The following is a 20,291-nucleotide window of genomic DNA, read 5'->3' as shown; positions in this document are numbered from 1 at the left end:
TATCTTCAACGGAGGTAATGACTCTTCAGTATCCAAAAGCAATAAAGTAGGAATGTAAAGAGAACCTAGAGGAAGAGTAATTTCTCTCTAGATTCAGATCTAAAAACCTAAAAACTATCCTAATGAGTGAATGTATATCTCTGTGTGTCTAGTCTCTGCATGTTTCCTGGCTTTATTCTGTGTTTCTGGGCCAAAAACTGGGTCAAAACGCGGCCCAAAATTGCCCCCAGCGTTTTCTGTTAATTTTGCAGATCGCGCAGGTCACGCGTACGTGTCATTCATGCGTGTGTGTCATCTTGCAGAACTCCATTCCACGCGTACGCATCAGGCACGCGCACGCATCACTGCAATTTCCTCTATTCCGCGTGCTCGCGTGAGCCATGCGCGCGCGTCGGTGCTCGCTGGTCATCTCCTTAGTTTCTTATGTTCCTTCCATTTTTTCAAGCTTCCTCTCCATTTTCTAAGCCATTCCTGCCCTATAAAGCCTGAAACACTTAACACACGGATCATGGCATCGAATGGTATAAAGGAGAATTAAAATATACTAATTAAAGATCTCTATGAAGCAAGTTTTCAATCATAAAATAATACTAGGAAGGGATTATAAAATCATGCAAATCATATGAATAAGTGGGTAAAGGCTTGATAAAAAACACTCAATTAAACACAAGATAAACCATAAAATAGTGGTTTATCAACCTCCCCACACTTAAACATTAGCATGTCCTCATGCTTAGCTTAAGGAGATAAAGTAAATGAGTAGGAAAAAGTAAGACTCATGCAATGCAATGCAACCTATGTATATGAATGCAACTATATGCTAAAATGATTTTTTTTCCTACTTAGTTAAAAGTAAATAAGTTCTTCAAGACATATATAAATCAAATATCACTAATTAAAATTTATACAGTAAAAACAAGTAAACTTGTAAGAAGACAGCTCATGAAAGCAGGGAACATAGAATTAAGCATTGAACACTCACTGATGGTGTATATGCACTCTAGTCACTCTAGTGGATAGGGTAATCACTCTACTCTTCTCTAATCATTCTTTCTAAACCTTTTTCTTCACCTAACCAATCAACAAGTATTTAATGTACCAATGCAAATATCATGAGGTCTTTTCAAGGTTGTAATGGGGCCAAGGTAAAGGTGAGGGTATATATATGGCTAAGTGAGCTATAAATTGAATCCTTGATTAACCTAAGCTCTTACCTATACATATACTCCTTATATTTTTATATTCATGCCTAGCTACCCAAAGTTTTCCCACTTTTGTATTACATATTCATGCATCAATTTTTCACTTAACTTTGTATCACACATGCATTGATTTTTCATTAAACTTAACATTGGGGTAATTTTGTCCCATTATTTATTTATTTAATCACTTAATTACTTGAATATTTTTGGATTTTTTTTAAGCATAAAAATAAACATAACATTGCCAATGCACATGAATTTTTTATTTTTCTAGTTTCACATGAGTAGGTACCCAAATTCCCAATATTTTATCATGACACATTCCCTTATTAACCCATGTTCCCACAATTTTCCCACACTTTATTGACACACAATTTCTATCTTAAGCTAACCAAAGATTCAATTTGGGGTATTACTTGTTTTTTCGCTTAAAGCTAGTAATGTGGTAAAATATAGAACTAAGGGGATTTAAAAAGGCTCAAAGTGGCTAACAAAGGTAAATGGAAGGGTAGGCTATTTGGGATAAAAAAAAATAAAGAAAAAGAAAAGTTAAAGAAACACCAAACTTAAAATTAAAACAAGACAAGACAATGAATTAACTAACAAGATTTGAAATTAAAGATGAGATTTTTGAAAATTGGAAAGAGAAAGTCAAATAAAGATTTTAAAATTCAAATTTGAAAGAAAAAAACTACCAAAATACTAAATCTTTAAAATTTGAATTTTAAGTAAAGATAAGATAAGATAGCAAAGTTTTCAAAATCAAAGAAAAAGATCAAAAGATCAAGAAAGATAAGCAAGATAAGATTAAAGAAGATTAACTTAAACAAAAAGATCACTAATGGGACACCAAACTTAAAAATTTAAACCAAGATAAGAAAAAAATAAAGAATTTTTCGAAAATTCAAAGGAAGGGATCTTAAAAAAATTTAAAATTCAAAAAGAAAGAAAAAGATAACCCAAAGAAATACTGTACTTAAATTTTAAATTTTGAAAATTGAATTTAAATGAAAAAATTAAATAACTAGAATCAAGGAAAAGATAAATAAGATAAAGATCAAGAATCAAGAAAGATAAACAAGATATGATTTGAAAATTTAAAAAGAAAATTAATTAAAAAGAAAAAGAAAGGATTTGGAAATTTTCGAAAAGAAAAGAAAAAAAGGAAATATTAAAAGACACTAAACTTAAAATTTAAAATTAAATCAAAATAAGATAACAAGATTCGAAAATTAAAAAGGGAAAGATAAACAATATTAATTTTAAAATTTTAAAGGAAAAATACTTAAAGAACACCAAACTTAAAAATTTTGAAAAAATTGCAAGAATTTTCAAAAATTCAAGAGAAAAATTTTAAAAAATTTTCCAAAATTTAAGAAGGAAAAAAAATACCAAAAAGACTGCAAAATTTAAAAATTTGAAAACAAGAGAAAATTAGTGAGGAAAATTTTCGAAAAGGTATAGAATTAGGTACAACATAAAATTAGAAAATCAAAAGGAAATAAATGGTCAAAAACTGATAAAAGTACCTGATCTAAGTAACAAGACAACCGATAGTTGTCAATCTCGAACAATCCCTGGTAACGGTGCCAAAAACTTGGTGCGCGAAATTGAACTCGCACAACTTCACCGGCAAGTGCACCGTGTCGTCTAAGTAATACTTTAGGTGAGTGAGGGTCGATTCCACGAGGATTGTTGGATTGAGCAAGTAATGGTTTTCCTAGGCAAAATAGAAAATGAGTTGTTGTTGTTATAGGCGCATAAAAACAAAACAATAAAGAAAGCAATAAAGAATTGGTGTAGAAACAGTAATGAGAAAATATTTAAGGCCTCGGAGATATTTATCCTTCTGAATTAACATTTCTTACCAACCATTTTAACAATGAATGATTCATTCTCTAGCAAATTGTAAGTGATTAAATCCTGTCCTCTTGGCGAATGAATCTCCTCTGATCCTACTCAAAACGCCACAGATAAGGTCGGATCTTCCGGATCAGTGGGTGAAGTTCAGAAAACAACTTTAGCACCACAGAAACCTCAATTACCCATAACTAACGAGATTATATGTCACATATCCCAATTAGCCTAGATAACTTGTTGGTTTAGGAGGAGTGTTTTCAAGCTATAGCTCAAGTGACCTTTTCCCAATATCACAAGAACCCATGTAGAGAAAGGGACATACCCAATCTTATTCGGATGAAAAACGAAAACAAACCTTAGAACTGAACCAAACATATATTAAAATAGAATAGTAATGATATCAATCCATAGAGATAAACAAAGCTCCTAACCTTAACCTAGGAGGTTTAGTTGCTCATAATTTACAGAAAAAATAGAGAAGATTTGTCTGTCAATTCGTTATTTGTTACTTAATCCAAAGTGATCTCCTCTTTAAATAGAAAATACTAACCCTAAAAGATGTAAATTTAAATTTAAAAAGTACAAGGGTATAGATAAGCTAAGGAGTGCTAAAATCTACTTTGGGCCCACTTTGGTTGAGTGCTTCGTGTAACACCCTAATTACCCTAAGCCTTACCTCGCGCCATAAAGCAAAGGTTAATCAGAGATTATGACAGTTCTAAAGCTCATACGTATAATATATAGAAGAAATAATATAATCTAGAAGCCCGATGAAGGATATAGCTCAAAAACAGGATTTCAAAAGCGCAAAACGTACTAACGAAGCTACTATCTTATAGCATAAGAAACAGAAGTGATATAAACAAGGTAATAGTATAATAGTGAAATATCATAAGAAAACTAGCCATGACTCGCGGAGTTTAAGTCAGCTAGCCATATACAGACTCTATAGAAACCTGAGCTTATACAAGTTTTTCTCTCATAATACAAGCCTCTAGGCTAAACAAAATACAAAAGAGAGATGTATAAACAAGATAAACCAAAAGACTCCAAAAGAATCCAGGATCCTCCGCTTCCGTTACCATCCAAAGCTCGGTGAGTTGCGACCTGCATCTGAAAAACACAACAAAGATATGGTATGAGAACCGGAGGTTCTCAGTATGGTAATAGTGCCCAGTGATGTAGGATATAAGACCCCGGGAGACCAAAGGAAATCCTAAGCTCCATATCCATCACAAGATTCAAACTTAAAGCATTCTAAGACAATATAAGCATAATATAAACCTTATCATAATTAAACCGGGTAATCTATCTTAAGGGATTTCTATTCTAACCAAACACCGCTATCCCACAGCCATCACCAACCTATCCTCCATGCGATCCCATCGCCACCGCCTTCCGAACCTCCTCAATCCCAGTAGAAAGCACAATTAATAACAATGCAAGTAATTCACAAGTAAAAGCATGCAAGGCAAGTAGATTAAGTAAGCAAATAGACATGTTATTCAATTAGGCATACAATTACAAGTCGGCAAAGCAAACAAGCAGATAGAAAATGCATATGATGAATGCCTGCCCTACTGGCTGTGATATCACATTGTCGGTTCAAATGCCAACCTGACACATCTCCATGGAGACGTCGCCCTTCGGATTTCTCATATGGGAACCCCCGAGATATAGTGCCCGGATCACTATCCAGGTACCAATGCCTGCACGCCTATAGATCTGAAGGGATGCGAGCGGGATACTCTTGCCTCAGACCTCACATCTCAACGTAAGCGGGATTAACCACCGTCCTTATACCGCCGCCGCTACCACGACAGGCGGGATTAACCACCATCCCTGCCGGGCGCATAGCGTCTCATAATTTCAGTAAAAACATTACTTCAGTGGGTTTCAGAAAACATTTTCAGTATACATGGATACATCATCTCATTCAGAGTCCACGACTCTTCTCAACCACTTTCCATTCGTAACTCAGTTTCCACTTATCAAAGTTCATCATTCCTCATCTCATATATCCATCACCCTTCACCTAACGTCAAACCGTTCTCAGCACGCCAGAAACCTAGGCCTCTGTTTTCTATTTTATCATAAAATCAGGGGTGTGTGCGTACGCACGCCCAGGAAATTTTAAAATGTGTGCGTACGCACAGGTGGAAAAACTTTCAGAAAATCTGTTCACTCGCACAACCTGTGCCAGCGCCCCCAACAGACTGGCTTTCCCGACGTGTGTGTCCGCACAGACCTGTGCATCCGCACAGGTTAGAATTTTTCCTTAGATATGTGCGCGCACAAGCTGTGCTAACGCTGCAAACAGAATGCACTTCTCTGCCTGTGCGTGCGCACAGGTGTGTGCGTCCGCACAGGTCAAAATTCTTACAGGGTGTGCGCTCGCACGAGGGTGTGCGCCCGCACATATCAGCAAATCATGAAATTCTGCAACTTTGCAGAATGTCAGATTTTTAACACCAACTTTGAATGATCATAACTTCCTCTACAAAATTCCAAATTTCACAAACTTTATATCGATATAAAGAGTTTTCAAAGATCTTTAATTCTAAATAAATTTCAATCAGTTTTGAAAACTGAGGCAAAAGTTATGATTGAGCAAAGTTCACCAAAAATCTCATTTTACCAAAAGCCACAATTTACCAAATTTTCACAATTCTCAAACCACCTCCAACCAAAACAACATCAACCTCCTATTTAGTAGCACAACTAAGCTCTTGGTCAAAATTCACCACTTACCACATATTTTCATCACATTTCACCATTCTCCAACCATCAATACCAATCATGCAATATCACAATAAATCTCCATTCAACTCTTCAAACTACATAACCATGTAATTAACATTAATTTCACATATATCTTAACATTAGCAATCATCATACCTTCACCTCAATAATCATCACATTATCATAAATCATCATACATTAACATTTCAAACAACTCATCAACCATTATAATTCAAACCTATCCTATGGGTCACTAGCCTAAGTGTCCATGAATATTACATACAACATAGAGGAAACCGAAATCATACCTTGGCCGATTCTCTTTATGCACCAAAAACCCAAACGAGCACAAGCTATGCTTTCCAACACAATCCAAGCTTTCAATTCCACTCCAACAAGCACAATTATGTTCCAAAAGCTCCCAAAGCCACAATAATCAAACTATATGCATACAATTCACCTCAAATTAACCTAGGGTTCCAATTATACATAAATTCACAAAGGTTTAATGACTCTTACCACTTCCAGCAGATTTGGATGTCAAAACCCAAGGCTAAGCAAGGCTTAGAGCAAACCTAAAAATCCAAAATCACAAAAACTCATTTAACCTCAAAGCCCTAGGAACCGAAACTTTGGAGAGAATAATAGAAGGGATTTCGTGGTTACCTCCCCAGTTTCTTGTATGGGTTTTGTAGAACATTTCACGAGGAATGCGTAGCCATAAATGGTGCAGCGATCGGAGCTCTCTAGCTCAAGATATGAGCTTTGGAAGTTTGAGATGAATAGTGCTCAATCTCTTCTCCTCTCCTTCTTTTCTTATTTTTGATGTGTGTGTGTTATGAGTGTTGTGTAGTGAGTTGGTTCACTTAATGAACCCTTTTATATGTTGGGCTTGGGCCTAACTTGGGCCCAGTCCAACCCGTTAGCGTTTTTAGCCTGTTTGTCCTAACTTCGGGCCAAACCTTTAAAATTAACACCCGGTTTTCCATTTCTAACATTTTTCTAAGGTTTTTGCCGGTTTTTACTTTTTCTCATGCGGTACCGGGCAAACTTGAATCGGTTCAACCGGTTCAACTGCCGGTTCGTAGTTTTTTCACGGTTTTTCGCAGAAAGCACATTTTCTAACTCAGAAATACCCATTGAGTCCAAAAATCACCTTTAAATTCTCAAATTCTCTTTCTAACTTTTCGGAATCTAATTTGGACAATATTAATTACTTAATTAACCGGTTGATTTGTTGCAGTTCTTACACTTCGTCCAAGCCTGGCGTTCAACTTGGAGAATGGGCGTTGAACGCCCATTAGGGGGTGAATTCGCTACTCTCTGCTCCCTAGCTGGCATTGAACGCCAGTTTTGGGCGTTCAATGCTGGAGGCTGGTCCTTCGTAGGCGTTGAACTCCAGATGAGGACGTTCAACGCCAGTTCTGGAAAAGAATTATAGACTATCATATATTTCTGGAAAGCTCTAGAAGTTAGCTTTCCAATGCCGCGGATGATGAGGTGGTTCTGGATCGTCACATCATCCATACTCACGCGATTATGAGGGACAAGGTTCTCTTCCTCCCAAGATAGAGCATCAAAATTTTTGGTGTAGATGCTTTCTTTTTCATCAAGTTTCTATTTTTTGGGAGGCGGTTCAGTGGACAAAGGAGATGAAGGAGTGCACTCCGAAGAGATAAGTCGGGAGAGAGGAGTCGGGATAATAACTTTCGGATCAGAAAGATCCAATCCCGACCTCTTCTGGGGTGCAGATCGGGTCGACTTGCCAACCTCCTGCTGTGAATTTCCCTCCCCCGACCTCCTTTTGCCACTGAAGTTTCCGAGCCACCAGTGTCTTCTTGGTGTTGCGGAGAAACTTCATAGAAGATTTAGGAGCCATACCCTCTGCAATAACAAATTGGATACAATTGGAATCAACATCTAATAAATAAGAATAAACCAAAAAGCAATGGAAGAAGCACTACCAAGGTCTGACTTCAGAAGGCTAGGATCTCCCAAATACCTCTTTGTGTCCAAATGAGGATCTTGGCCCCAGGTACCCAGAATGAATTCTACTACCTCCCTCTTTAAATCATCTAAGTCGGAAAGATCACGCTTAACAATTTTGAGGGTGTCCTGCCAGTACAAAAGGAACGAGTTTTCCTCGTTCTCGGGTAAGTAAAAAGGTCGGGCACCCACAGCACCCTTGATCTTAAAGAAATGGTTTTTAAAATTATGGAAGGAGTCGTCAAAGATAGAGAAAGCCTTTCAACCTTGTACAGCTCGGAAGGATATCCACCCCGACTTCTTGGTGGAACTATACGGTTTGGTGGCCACAAAAAGGTAGAAGAAAATGTTCAAAAAGGGCTAAACTTCCAATTCTCAACACAAGAGTTGGAACATTTTCATAAAAGCCCAAGAATTCAGGTGCAGCAAAGAAAGGGCAAGATTAGAAGATCGCAAGACCTCAATCTCAAAGTCAGTAAAAGCAAGTCGGACACCAAGCCTAGTGAAGAAGCAGTCATAGGCGTAAAAGAAAGGCTGTTCAGACTCTACTATAGGAGGAAAGCAGACTCTCTCCTCAGGATCAGGTGGTTCTAAAACATAATTTTTCTCATCCTCCCTATTCTCACAAATGCTATGGTATCTACGAAACATGTCACAATACTCTTTGTCGATTACCCGGACACACGCTAAAACAATACTATCTACCCAAACCCGAAGAGTAGGAGGAATGATGAGCAGATAATTTATACGCTTTTTGGCATTGTTTTTACATAGTTTTTAGTATGTTTTAGTTACTTTTTATTATATTTTTATTAGTTTTTATGCAAAAATCACATTTGTGTTTCTTGTTTGAGTCTAGTGTCAAATTTTAAGTTTGGTGTCAATTGCATGTTTTTTTTTTAATTTTGCTTAGATTTTCGAAAATTCATGCATTATGTTCCTTCTTGATCTTCAAGTTGTTCTTGATGATTTTCTTTGTTTAATCTTGTGATTTTCTTGTTTTGTGTCTTTTCTTATTTTTCATATGCATTTTCGAATTACTGGTGTCTAAAGTTTAAAAATTTCTAAGTTTGGTGTCTTGCATATCTTTCTTTTCTTAAAAATTTTCAAAATTATGTTCTTGATGTTCATCATGATCTTCAAAGTGTTCTTGGTGTTCATCTTGACATTCAAAGTGTTCTTGCATGCATTATTTGTTTTGATCTTAAATTTTTATGTTTTGTTTCATGTTGTTGTTTTTCTCTCTCCTCATAAAAAATTTAAAAGTCGAAAAAACTAGGGGTGACCTGGGGTCAGGTATAAACCTCATGCCACTCTCTGTAATGGAGAAACTAGGGATCTTTGAGGTACAAGTTGTAAGAATCTCACTAGAGATGGCAGACAAATCAATGAAACAGGCTTATGAACTTGTAGAGGAGGTCTTAGTGAACGTTGAAGGCTTTTACATCCATGCTGACTTCATAATCCTAGACACTGGGAAGGATGAGGATGAATCCATCATCCTTGGAAGACCCTTCCTAGCCACAGCAAGGGCTGTGATTGATGTGGACAGAGGAGAGTTAGTCCTTCAATTGAATGAGGACTACCTTGTGTTTAAGGCTCAAGGATCTTCTTCTGTAAACATGAAGAAAAAGCATGAAAAGCTTCATCCAATTCTCTCCATACAAAGTCAAGCAAAGCCCCCACACTCAACTTCTAAGTTTGGTGTTGGAAGGCCACCATTAAGCTCTGAGTCTCTGTAAAGCTCTCTAAGAGCTCACTGTCAAGCTATTAACATTAAAGAAGCGCTTATTGGGAGGCAACCCAATGTTATTTAATTATATTTATTATAGACATTTGTTTTCCATTGTTATTTTATATTTTCTTTAGGTTGATGATCATGTGAAGTCATAAAAATAGCTGCAGAATTAAAGCGGAATAAAAAACAGCATCAAAAATAGCACACCCTGAAGGACAGGCTTACTGGCGTTTAAACGCCAGTAAGGATAGCAGAATGGGCATTTAACACCCAGTCTAGCAGCATTCTGGGCGTTAAACGCTAGAAATGGCAGACAGACTGGCGTTAAATGCCAGAAAAGGGTGTCTGGCTGTTTGGCTGGCGTTAAACACCAGAATTGGCAGACAGACTGGCGTTTAACGCCAAAAAAGGGTGTCTGGTTGGCGTTAAACGCCAGAAAGGGGCATCAGCCTGGCGTTTAACGCCAGGAAAGGCAGCAGAGCTGGCATTAAACGCCAGAAATGGCACACAGAGGGCGTTTAAACGCCAAAAGGTGCAGGGAGCAGAATTTCTTGACACCTCAGGATCTGTGGACCCCACAGGATCCCCACCTACCCCAATTCACTCTCTCTCCTCTTCACACATTTCCATAATACTCTTCCCCAAATACCCCTGACCAATCACATCAATACCTATTCCCTAAACACCATTCACCTATCAAGTCCTACCCTCTTCCCCATAATCTCTTCACCACTCACATCCATCCACTATTCCCCAAAAACCATCATAAAACCCCACCTACCTCACCATTCAAATTCAAAAAAATTTCTCTCCCAAACCCAACCCCTTCTTACATGAATTCCCTCTCTCTCTTACCCTATAAATACCCCTCCCTCCAACCTTCAATTTCACACATCATAAACACTTAAACCCCCTTGGCCGAATTCCAAACACACCCCTCTATCTCCTCTATTTCTTCTTCTTCTACTCCTTTCTTTCTTCTTTTGCTCGAGGACGATCAAACCTTTTAAGTTTGGTGTGGGAAAAAGCTCTGCTTTTTGTTTTTTCATAACCATTAATGGCACCTAAGGCCGGAGAAACCTCTAGAAAGAGGAAAGGGAAGGTAGTTGCTTCCACTTCTGAGTCATGGGAGATGGAGAGATTCATCTCAAAGGTCAATCAAGACCACTTCTATGAAGTTGTGGCCAAGAAAAGGGTGATCCCCGAAGTCCCTTTCATGCTCAAAAAGAGTGAATATCCGGAGATCCGACGTGAGGTTCGGAGAAGAGGTTGGGAAGCTCTCACCAACCCCATCCAACAAGTCTAAATCTTAATGGTTCAAGAGTTCTATGCTAATTCATGGATCACTAAGAACCATGATCAAAGTATGAACCCGAACCCAAAGAATTGGCTCACAATGGTTCTAGGAAAATACTTAGATTTTAGTCCGAAAATCGTGAGGTTAGCATTCAACTTGCCAATGATGCAACGAGATCCTCATCCTTTCACTAGAAGGGTCAACTTTGATCAAAGGTTGGACCAAGTCCTCATGGACATCTGTGTGGAAGGAGCTCAATGGAAGAGAGACTCCAAAGGCAAGCCGGTTCAATTGAGAAGGCTTGACCTCAATCCTGTGGCTAGAGGATGGTTAGAATTCATCCAACGCTCTATCATTCCTACTAGTAATCGGTCTGACGTTACAGTAGACCGAGCTATCATGATCCATAGTATCATGAATGGAGAGGAAGTAGAAGTTCATGAGATCATACCTCTAGAACTATACAAGGTGGTGGACAAGCCCTCCACTTTAGCAAGGTTAGCCTTCCCTCATCTCATCTGTAACCTATGCAATTCAGCTGGAATTGTCATAGAGGAAGACATCCTCATTGAAGAAGACAAATCCATCACTAAAAAGAGGATGGAGCAAACAAGAGAGCCCACTCATGGACCTCAACAAGAGCATGAGGAAATCCCTCATCAAGAAATCCCTGAGATGCCTCAAGGGATGCATTTTCCTCCACACAACTATTGGGAGAGACTCAACACCTCTTTAGGAGAATTGAGTTCCAACATGGAGCAACTAAGAGTGGAGCACCAAAAGCACTCCATCATCCTCCATGAAATCAGAGAGGACCAAAAGGCCATGAGAGAGGAGCAACAAAGGCAAGAAAGAAACATAGAGGAGCTCAAGCACTCCATAGGATTTTCAAGAGGAAGAACTAGCCGCCGTCACTAAGGTGGATCCATTCTTTAATTTCCTTGTTCTTATTTTTCTATTTTTCGTTTTTATACTTTACGTTTTGTTTATGTTTTTGTCTTTATTACATGATCATTAGTGTTTAGTGTCTATGTCTTAAAGCTATGAATGTTCTATGAATCCTTCACCTTTCTTAAATGAAAAATGTTTTCTGAAAAAGAAAAAGAAGTACATGAATTTCGAATTCTATCTTGAAAATAGTTTAATTAATTTGATGTGGTGGCAATGCTTTTTGTTTTCTGAATGAATGCTTGAACAGTGCATATTTTTTATAGTGAAGTTTATGAATGTTAAAATTGTTGGCTCTTGAAATTTTATAATGAAAAAAGAGAAATGTTATTGATAATCTGAAAAATCATAAAATTGATTCTTGAAGCAAAAAAAAGTAGTGAAAAACACAAAGCATGCGGAAAAAAATGGCAAAAAATAAAGAAAAAATAAGAAGGAAAAAGAAAAGGCAAGCAGAAAAATCTAATAACCCTTTAAACTAAAAGGTAAAGGTAAAAAGGATCCAAGGCTTTGAGCATTAATGGATAGGAGGGCCCAAAGGAATAAAATCCTGGCCTAAGCGGCTAAATCAAGCTGTCCCTAACCATGTGCTTGTGGCGTGAAGGTGTCAAGTGAAAAGCTTGAGACTGAGCGGTTAAAGTCGTGGTCCAAAGAAAAAAGAGTGTGCTTAAGAACTCTGGGCACCTCTAACTGGGGACTCTAGCAAAGCTGAGTCACAATCTGAAAAGGTTCACCCAGTTATGTGTCTGTAGCATTTATGTATCCGGTGGTAATATTGAAAAACAAAATGCTTAGGGTCACGGCCAAGACTCATAAAGTAGCTGTGTTCAAGAATCAACATACTGAACTAAGAAAATCAATAACACTATCTGAATTCTGAGTTCCTATGGATGCCAATCATTCTGAACTTCAAAGGATAAAGTGAGATGCCAAAACTGTTCAGAAGCAAAAAGCTACTAGTCCCGCTCATCTAATTAAAACTAATCTTCATTGATATTTTTGAAATTTATTGTATTTTCTCTTCTTTTTATCCTATTTTGTTTCAAGTTGCTTGGAGACAAGCAACAATTTAAGTTTGGTGTTGTGATGAGCGGATAATTTATACGCTTTTTGGTATTGTTTTTACATAGTTTTTAGTATGTTTTAGTTACTTTTTATTATATTTTTATTAGTTTTTATGCAAAAATCACATTTTTTGACTTTACTATGAGTTTGTGTGTTTTTTTTTTTAATTCCAGGTATTTTCTGACTGAAATTGAGGGACCTGAGCAAAAGTCTGATTCAGAGGCTGAGAAAGGACTGCAGATGTTGTTGGATTCTGACCCTCCTGCACTCGAAGTGAAATTTCTGGAGCTTCAGAAGCCCAATTAGCGCGCTATCAATTGCGTTGGAAATTAGACATCTTGGACTTTCCAGCAAGGTATAATAGTCTATACTTTTTCTGAAATTTGATGGCCCAAACTGGCGTCTAAACGCCAGCCAGAGACCCTTTTTTGGCGTAAAACGCCAGAACTGGCACCAGAACTGGAGTTAAACGCCCAAACTGGCATCCAAGCTGACGTTTAACTCTAGAAAAGGCCTATTCACGTGTAAAGCTCAATGCTCAACCCAAGCACACACCAAGTGGGTCCCGGAAGTGGATTTCTGCACTATCTGCACTTAGTAACTTATTTTCTGTAATCCCTAGTAACTAGTTTAGTATAAATAGCACTTTTTACTATTGTATTCGCATCCAATCTTTAGAGCTTATGCCATATGTTACATTTGGAGAGGCTGGCCATTCAGCCATGCCTAGACCTTTTTCTCTTATGTATTTTCTACGGTGGAGTTTCTACACCTCATAGATTAAGGTGCGGAGCTCTGCTGTTCTTCATGAATTAATGCAAGTACTATTGTTTCTCTTTCAATTCACGCCTACTTCTTCTCCAAGATATACTCTCGTACTTAATTCAGTTAAGTTAGAATGAAGGGGTGACCCGTGACAATCACCCACTATCTTCGTTACTCGCTTAGCCAATATCTGCGTGCCTGACAACCACAAGCGGTCTACATGATGTTCAACGTAGTCATTAGACGACAGCCGGAGCATATTCTCTTGGGTCTCTAATCCATGGACCGAGTCTGTGAGATTAGAACCTTCGTGGTAGAGGCTAGAACCAATTAGCAGCATTCCTGAGATCCGGAAAGTCTAAACCTTGTCTATGGTATTCCGAGTAGGATCTGGGAAGGGATGACTGTGACGAGCTTCAAACTCGCGAATGTTGGGCGCAGTGACAGTGTGCAAAGGGATAGAGAGATCCTATTCCGACACAAGTGAGAACCGACAGATGATTAGCCGTGCAGTAGCTATACCTGGTATTTTTCATCCGAGACGAGAAATCCGACAGTTTATTAGCCGTGCAGAAACCGTACTTGGACCATTTTCACTGAGAGGATCATACAGCTTGCCATGGAAGGGAGCACGCATGATTGGATGAAGACAATAGGAAAGCAGAGGTTCAAAAGCAACAAAGCATCTCCAAACGCTTATCTGAAATTCCCACCAATGAATTACATAAGTATCTTTATTTTATTTTATATTTTATTTATCTTTTAATTATCAAAACCTCATAACCAATTGAATCCGCCTGACTAAGATTTACAGGATGACTATAGCTTGCTTCAAGCCGACAATCTCTGTGGGATCGACCCTTACTCGCGTAAGGTTTTATTACTTGGACGACCTAGTGCACTTGCTGGTAAGTTGTACCGGAATTGTGAAAAGTGTGATCACAATTCCGTGCACCAAGGAACCTTAGTCGACATGTTCAAGATAACTTTGCGAGACATAAACGCTACCCCTACAAATGAAAAATAAAAGAAGACTGTCACCAAACAAGTTGGAGATCATTTTATAAAGAAGTCGGGTAAAAGCTACCAAATCAAAACGAAAACTTTTCTACACATCAATAAAATGGCGCCCTCTTTCGTCACAACATCACGTCGAACGACGCACCATTAGGGGAAGTATAGGCACATGAAAACAGCAGCAACACCATAAACAAACAAAGATACTTGCAAACAAAGAAAAGAAGTCTTTCAAAATTTTCACAAACAGTTCCTATCTACCCCTCAAACGCTTCACACCAAACCCAACAACAAAAAAATGCAAACCCAACAACAAGCAAGTCTCGTGCAAGTTAGAAAAGAGAATCCAAGAGAACGGAGGAGATGAAACCAACCTGGAAGAAGATCGTGAGAAAGGGATACCATGAACACTCCTCTCCACGACGAAAACGGAAAGGTTGCAAAAATCCAAGAAAGAGAAAATCTTGGAAGCAAAACAGAAGCGGATGAATCATACAAACACAGGGAAACTCTTTATGAAAATGAGAACAAAGCAGTTCTTTCAGAAAATAGAGAAAGGGGCACAAGAGGAGCGAATGAAGTCTCTTTATAAGAAACAATGAAGCCCAAACGACTCCATAACTCATTAAAACTCGCGCGGATCTCAAGGAGTAATGCCGCGCAAACGTCCACTCAGCATTAAAGTCCCAACATTAAAAAATTTGAACAAATCAGACATCCCGACAAACTTAGTCCGATGTCCACGACAGAAGGCGCAAAATGCTTGAGCCCAACCTCTACAAAGGAACGCACTCAAGCAGGGGCACTGTTCATATATCCTGGCCCAAACAAATAAGAGCCAGGCCTAATAAATACGAAAGGCCCACCGACAAAGGTGGACCTCACCACATACCCGACCTCTTTGAAGAGATCGGACAGGAACATATAGGCCCAGCTCTACTTGACTAAACAAGTAACTACCTCCTTAAGCCTCTTTAACCGGCTCTACCTCCTCTAGAAGGTAGATCCCAACAAACTCCCAAGATAAAAACAACGCTTATCTATCAGAAAAAATAGAACTACTCCAACAAAGGTAGTTATCTTTTCTACTATAAATACACTAACACCATCCCAGGTATAACTCACGTTCTAATCTACTAAAAACCTGCCTAAACCCCTTGTTAACTTAAATATCGGAGTCTCTTGCAGGTATCACCCCCACCTCCTCACGAAAAACTCGGACAGGCGACACCTTGACATATCAAGTCGGACGCTGCCACACAAAGGGATCTGGACTTCACGTTCAAGCCCAAATCAACGTTTCAGGTAACCCTCAGAACAACAATCATGCTAAGTATACATAAAAAAATCAACCACGTATATAGAATACATATTAAAATACAAAATACATATTAAAAATAAGTTAATAACATATAAATTTATTATGACTAATTTAGTAGTTGATTTTTTGTGTGCAAATAGTATTTTTGAAAGTAATTACCATATCTAAATCAAAGATACATAAATTTAAATTTTCTAACATAAAACTATGTGTCTAAAATTGAATAACCAATAGAGGTGCTATATTACTCTCTTTTTGAGTGTAAGTACCTAATTACAAATATCAAAACAAAATCACAAGTAAAGCTTTCTCACTTGTCCATCGGATAACCAACATTTCCATAGCTATAATAACCACCAAATAATGATTTGAGTTCTCTGCAAAAAGAAAAAAAAGGTTGACCAATCCAGTATCAACTTATTTCCTCTGAGCCTCATTCCTAATACATTTAGCAACAATGAATGCAAGCCTGTTCTAATATTTTGTATACAATGCTCCTTGGACCTGCAAAGGGGAAAGGAAGTGAGTTTGATTCAGCTCTTTTGAATTTCAAATGGTGCAAATAAGCTATTGTGACAACAGAAATCCAAACTGTAAAGTTTAAGTTTTGATTACTGCACATGCTCTTGGAGCGGCATGTGTATTGTACTCATAACCAATAAGTATCGAACCATATTTTAAAGAGTGATTCTTTTCTTAGTTGTGATTGATTTCAATGTGATGCTCGTGGAATACCTAAGAATTTCTTAGATGGTGGACAAGCAAACATGGTCATTACTCTACATTTAAAATCTATAATAAGAAGGTAATTAATATTCATATACTACTTTATTACCTGGATTGACTGGCAGAGGCATAGCAAATGTTATTGGAACATCTTGCTATATGCCTTTTTCTCTTTATCGCGCCTATCAGCTATCTGTAACAGATATAATTAGTTAGATTCCTAAAAATAGGATATAATGCTTCTATCTATGCTTGCACAAATTAGATAGATCATCACCTTCTTCCTCGCAGCAGCAAGTTCCTTTTTTATTCCAGCTTAAATAACATACAAAGGCGGATTAATTAGCTCTTCATAGAATAAGCATTCGAGTTGTAAATTTTATGTTTGCATTTCCTAACATATAAAATCGCTGTTCGGCTTGTATCATCAAAAGGTTATCCAATCTTTTAAAATAACATCAAAAAACCTGACTAGAAATATGGTGAAGTTGTGTATAGAACAGTGAATTTATGCCAAAGGCATGATCCAAAATCATAAATTACCATCGTGTGGCTCCAAGGTCAATGCCTTCTTAAAGCTTTCAACGGCAGCATCAATGTCATGGAGTGCCATGTATGCCTGATAAGTCAGAACTCGGAAGCAACATAGCAATAGGAGAAGAAAGTGAGAAACATTAATTACCAGCAACAAGAAGACTGATATATTCAAGGGAAAGGAAAGCTCCTAAATTGTGACAAATGGGATACCAACCTGACCTTGGCGGAACAAAGCTTTGGCATTATTCTCTCCATCACGCACTGCAAATTCGGTATCCAACAATGCTCCTTTGAGATCGCCTAATTTCAATTTACAAGCCTAAAGAATGGCATACGATAGACAATTAGTAAAACAGGAACAGTTCATATAGCAAACTGGCAACAGAACTCAACAAAGAATATGATAGCACACTGCAATAAAGTAAATTCAAACTTACAGAGCTGTTTGTAAAAATCTGAGATTTCGTCTTTCTCAAACCTGAACTTTTCTCTGCAAAGGCATAAACACAACTATGTTATCCGCATTTAAAGGAGGTGAAATGCAATTACAATTTAATCTCTCTGCCGAAATAAATAGTAGACAGGCCAGCTTGCCTTCATCAATCCCCTCTTTTTCCCAACAAATATCTAGGTAGCGCAAAGCCTTTCGATACTTCTTTTGAGCCATTTTGTAATCTTGTTTCTGTAACGAAAAGGAAAAAAGAATTAGTTTTTTCCTGTCAAGAATTGCAAGGGAGAAGGGATAACTATTAACAGACAGAATGAATATTTCATTCTTACTCTTATAAAGTTAAAACAATACATCAAATATAATATCAGAATAGAGTAGGGTGGATTGTGGAAAGCAACAACACCTTGTAATAATCGTTACCAAAAGTTTTAATGTTGTTAACAGATTCCGTCCACCATTCAAGTTCATTAGGACTCTCATCAAGATCTGCTGGCCAATCAGGATAAGTATCACCATCTTTGAAAAAGTTGGAGATTCCATCATCTTCTCCTTCAGGAATTTCTCCACAATCCACAATTTTTACATCAAGAGTGGGACAGTCATCATCTCCAGTAGTAACATGCTCAATCGAACGGACCACTCCCATTCCCTTAACTACTTTCCCAAATACAACATGCTTACCATCTAGATGAGAAGTTCGAGTAGTGGTGATAAAGAACTGAGACCCATTCGTATTTGGACCAGAGTTTGCCATTGATAGCATCCCTTTCCTTTCATGCTTCAATTCAAAATTTTCATCTTCAAACTTCAGTCCATATATAGATTCTCCTCCAGTACCATCTCCAGCAGAAATATCGCCTCCTTGGATCATAAAACCCTTAATAATACGATGAAAGCATGACCCCTGAAGGTACAACCAGAAAAATAATTCGAATTCAATAGTCGACTTTAAACTAATACTGCCAATTTACTTGTTAGAAGATAATATATGGCATGAACAAATTTTGCCAGTACAAAAAGTTTGCCGCATTAGAAAAAAAAAATTGATTTGATTTAAGTATTTAACCGCCTCCTATCTTTTAAACTCTGCCAAACACTAAAATATTTGATTAAATGACAGAGTGAAACTCTTCTATACTCATTGAGTGTATAGAAATCATAACATGAGCCCGGTCCAGACCAATAAAGTAAGGCATCCTTGTAGTAATGTTCTATCCAATTTAAGTATGTGTTACAACCGATTCTTGTTGAATCTTTAATTGAAGTACGAAAAATGAAAAGAAAGCTTTTAGATTTGTAGGTCAATGTGATCCCATGGCATCATGACATGTACTATCAACAGTTTAAACTTATGGATTCTTTTTTTTTTTTTTTTGGTCTTCTTCTTCTTCCAGCATTGCTAACATAGATTCTCAGGCAATTCATTCATTAAATAATAATATAAAAAAAAAAAAAACTATAGAGCCCCATAAAGTTGGCATATTTTAGCATTCTTCAACAAATTTGGTAGTGAGTTAAAGAATAATAGAGATAATATAGTATGCTCATGCTCTAGTTCCCAAAAAGATACTACTTTGGATTGAGAACACAGTAACACACTGAAAGAAGAATAAACACAAAGTAGAAGGAATCCTTTTCCCAAGAATAAAAGTGAGCGAATGACGAAAAGGTATATCGAGAAGCAAAAAGAGGAGTGATAATAAAGTGGACATAACCGTCTTTTCAGAGAAGGAATTGAATTGATAGAAGGAGGAACCTTGAAATGGAGGGGGACTCCGGTGTTGGGAGCAATGCCCTTATCGCCGGTGCAGAGAGCTCTGAAATTCTCAGCAGTTTTGGGAACGACGTCGTTGAAGAGCTCAACCACTATCCTTCCTTCAAGCTCTTCACCTATGCTTACGTCCAAGAAGCACCTTCTTCTTCCCATCTCTCTCTCTCTCTCTCTCTCTCTCAAAAGTCTTCTTCTCTTTCTTTCTGAGTTTTTCAAAACCAATCGGGGTGTGTGTGAAAAGGAATTGAAAATTGAATAATGAATGCATTGAAGATGCTTAGGAAATCACCACTTAACATTATTATTTGGAATTTGGATTCACCCCATTCCCCCTCCCTCCTATGTTCCTAAACATGGTTGGTCACTAGGTTTGGTAGCCTTTGTCTTATTTTAGATATTATTAGACTTAAATGTTTTCACTCTGTTCACGACTAGTAGATTTTAGTATTCAGTTTTATTTTTTAGTACAGAAATTCAACTACATGTTTTTAGTCTATATTTTTAATTATTAATAATTAAATTAATTAAAAATAATAAATTTTATTAACTCTAACATTTATCTGTTAAGTATGTTGAGTTTGGTTAGGTTTTTTATAATACTATGAATTAAGTTAATATTTTATTCGCTGTTAAACTAAATTAGTAATATAAGTATCAGTTTAATTTATGGTTATAAAACTCTTGTATCAAATTAGTGCTCACCTACTCCTAGCCGAGGTCTTAGACAAGGAGACCCTATGTCACCCTATCTTTTTGTGTTGTGTATGGAGCGACTGGCATGCTTTATTAGTCATCAGGTTGATTTGGGCTTGTGGGAGCCGGTTGCTATTTCTAGAGGGGGACCAAGAATATCCCATTTAATGTT

General features: G+C 37.5%; 1 protein-coding gene across 1 annotated transcript; it reads right to left on the bottom strand.

Moving 5' to 3' along the window:
• Positions 1-16,083: 16,083 nt before the first annotated feature.
• Positions 16,084-19,808, bottom strand: LOC107623425 (peptidyl-prolyl cis-trans isomerase CYP40). The gene is made up of 9 exons (XM_016325674.3): positions 19,412-19,808; positions 18,059-18,559; positions 17,799-17,886; positions 17,642-17,694; positions 17,419-17,523; positions 17,211-17,286; positions 16,945-16,982; positions 16,777-16,860; positions 16,084-16,445 (listed from the first exon to the last, which is right to left on the bottom strand). Exons 1-8 carry the CDS (start codon positions 19,580-19,582, stop codon positions 16,807-16,809), a joined length of 1,086 nt encoding a protein of 361 aa, XP_016181160.1. The 5' UTR covers positions 19,583-19,808; the 3' UTR covers positions 16,084-16,445; positions 16,777-16,806.
• Positions 19,809-20,291: the final 483 nt, after the last annotated feature.

Source organism: Arachis ipaensis, chromosome B10, assembly GCF_059453495.1.
Source record: "Arachis ipaensis isolate K30076 ecotype BB chromosome B10, ASM5945349v1, whole genome shotgun sequence".
Classification (NCBI taxonomy): Eukaryota; Viridiplantae; Streptophyta; class Magnoliopsida; order Fabales; family Fabaceae; genus Arachis; species Arachis ipaensis.
Note: the sequence above shows the minus strand (reverse complement) of the source record. Positions and strands in the feature narration are given on the sequence as shown.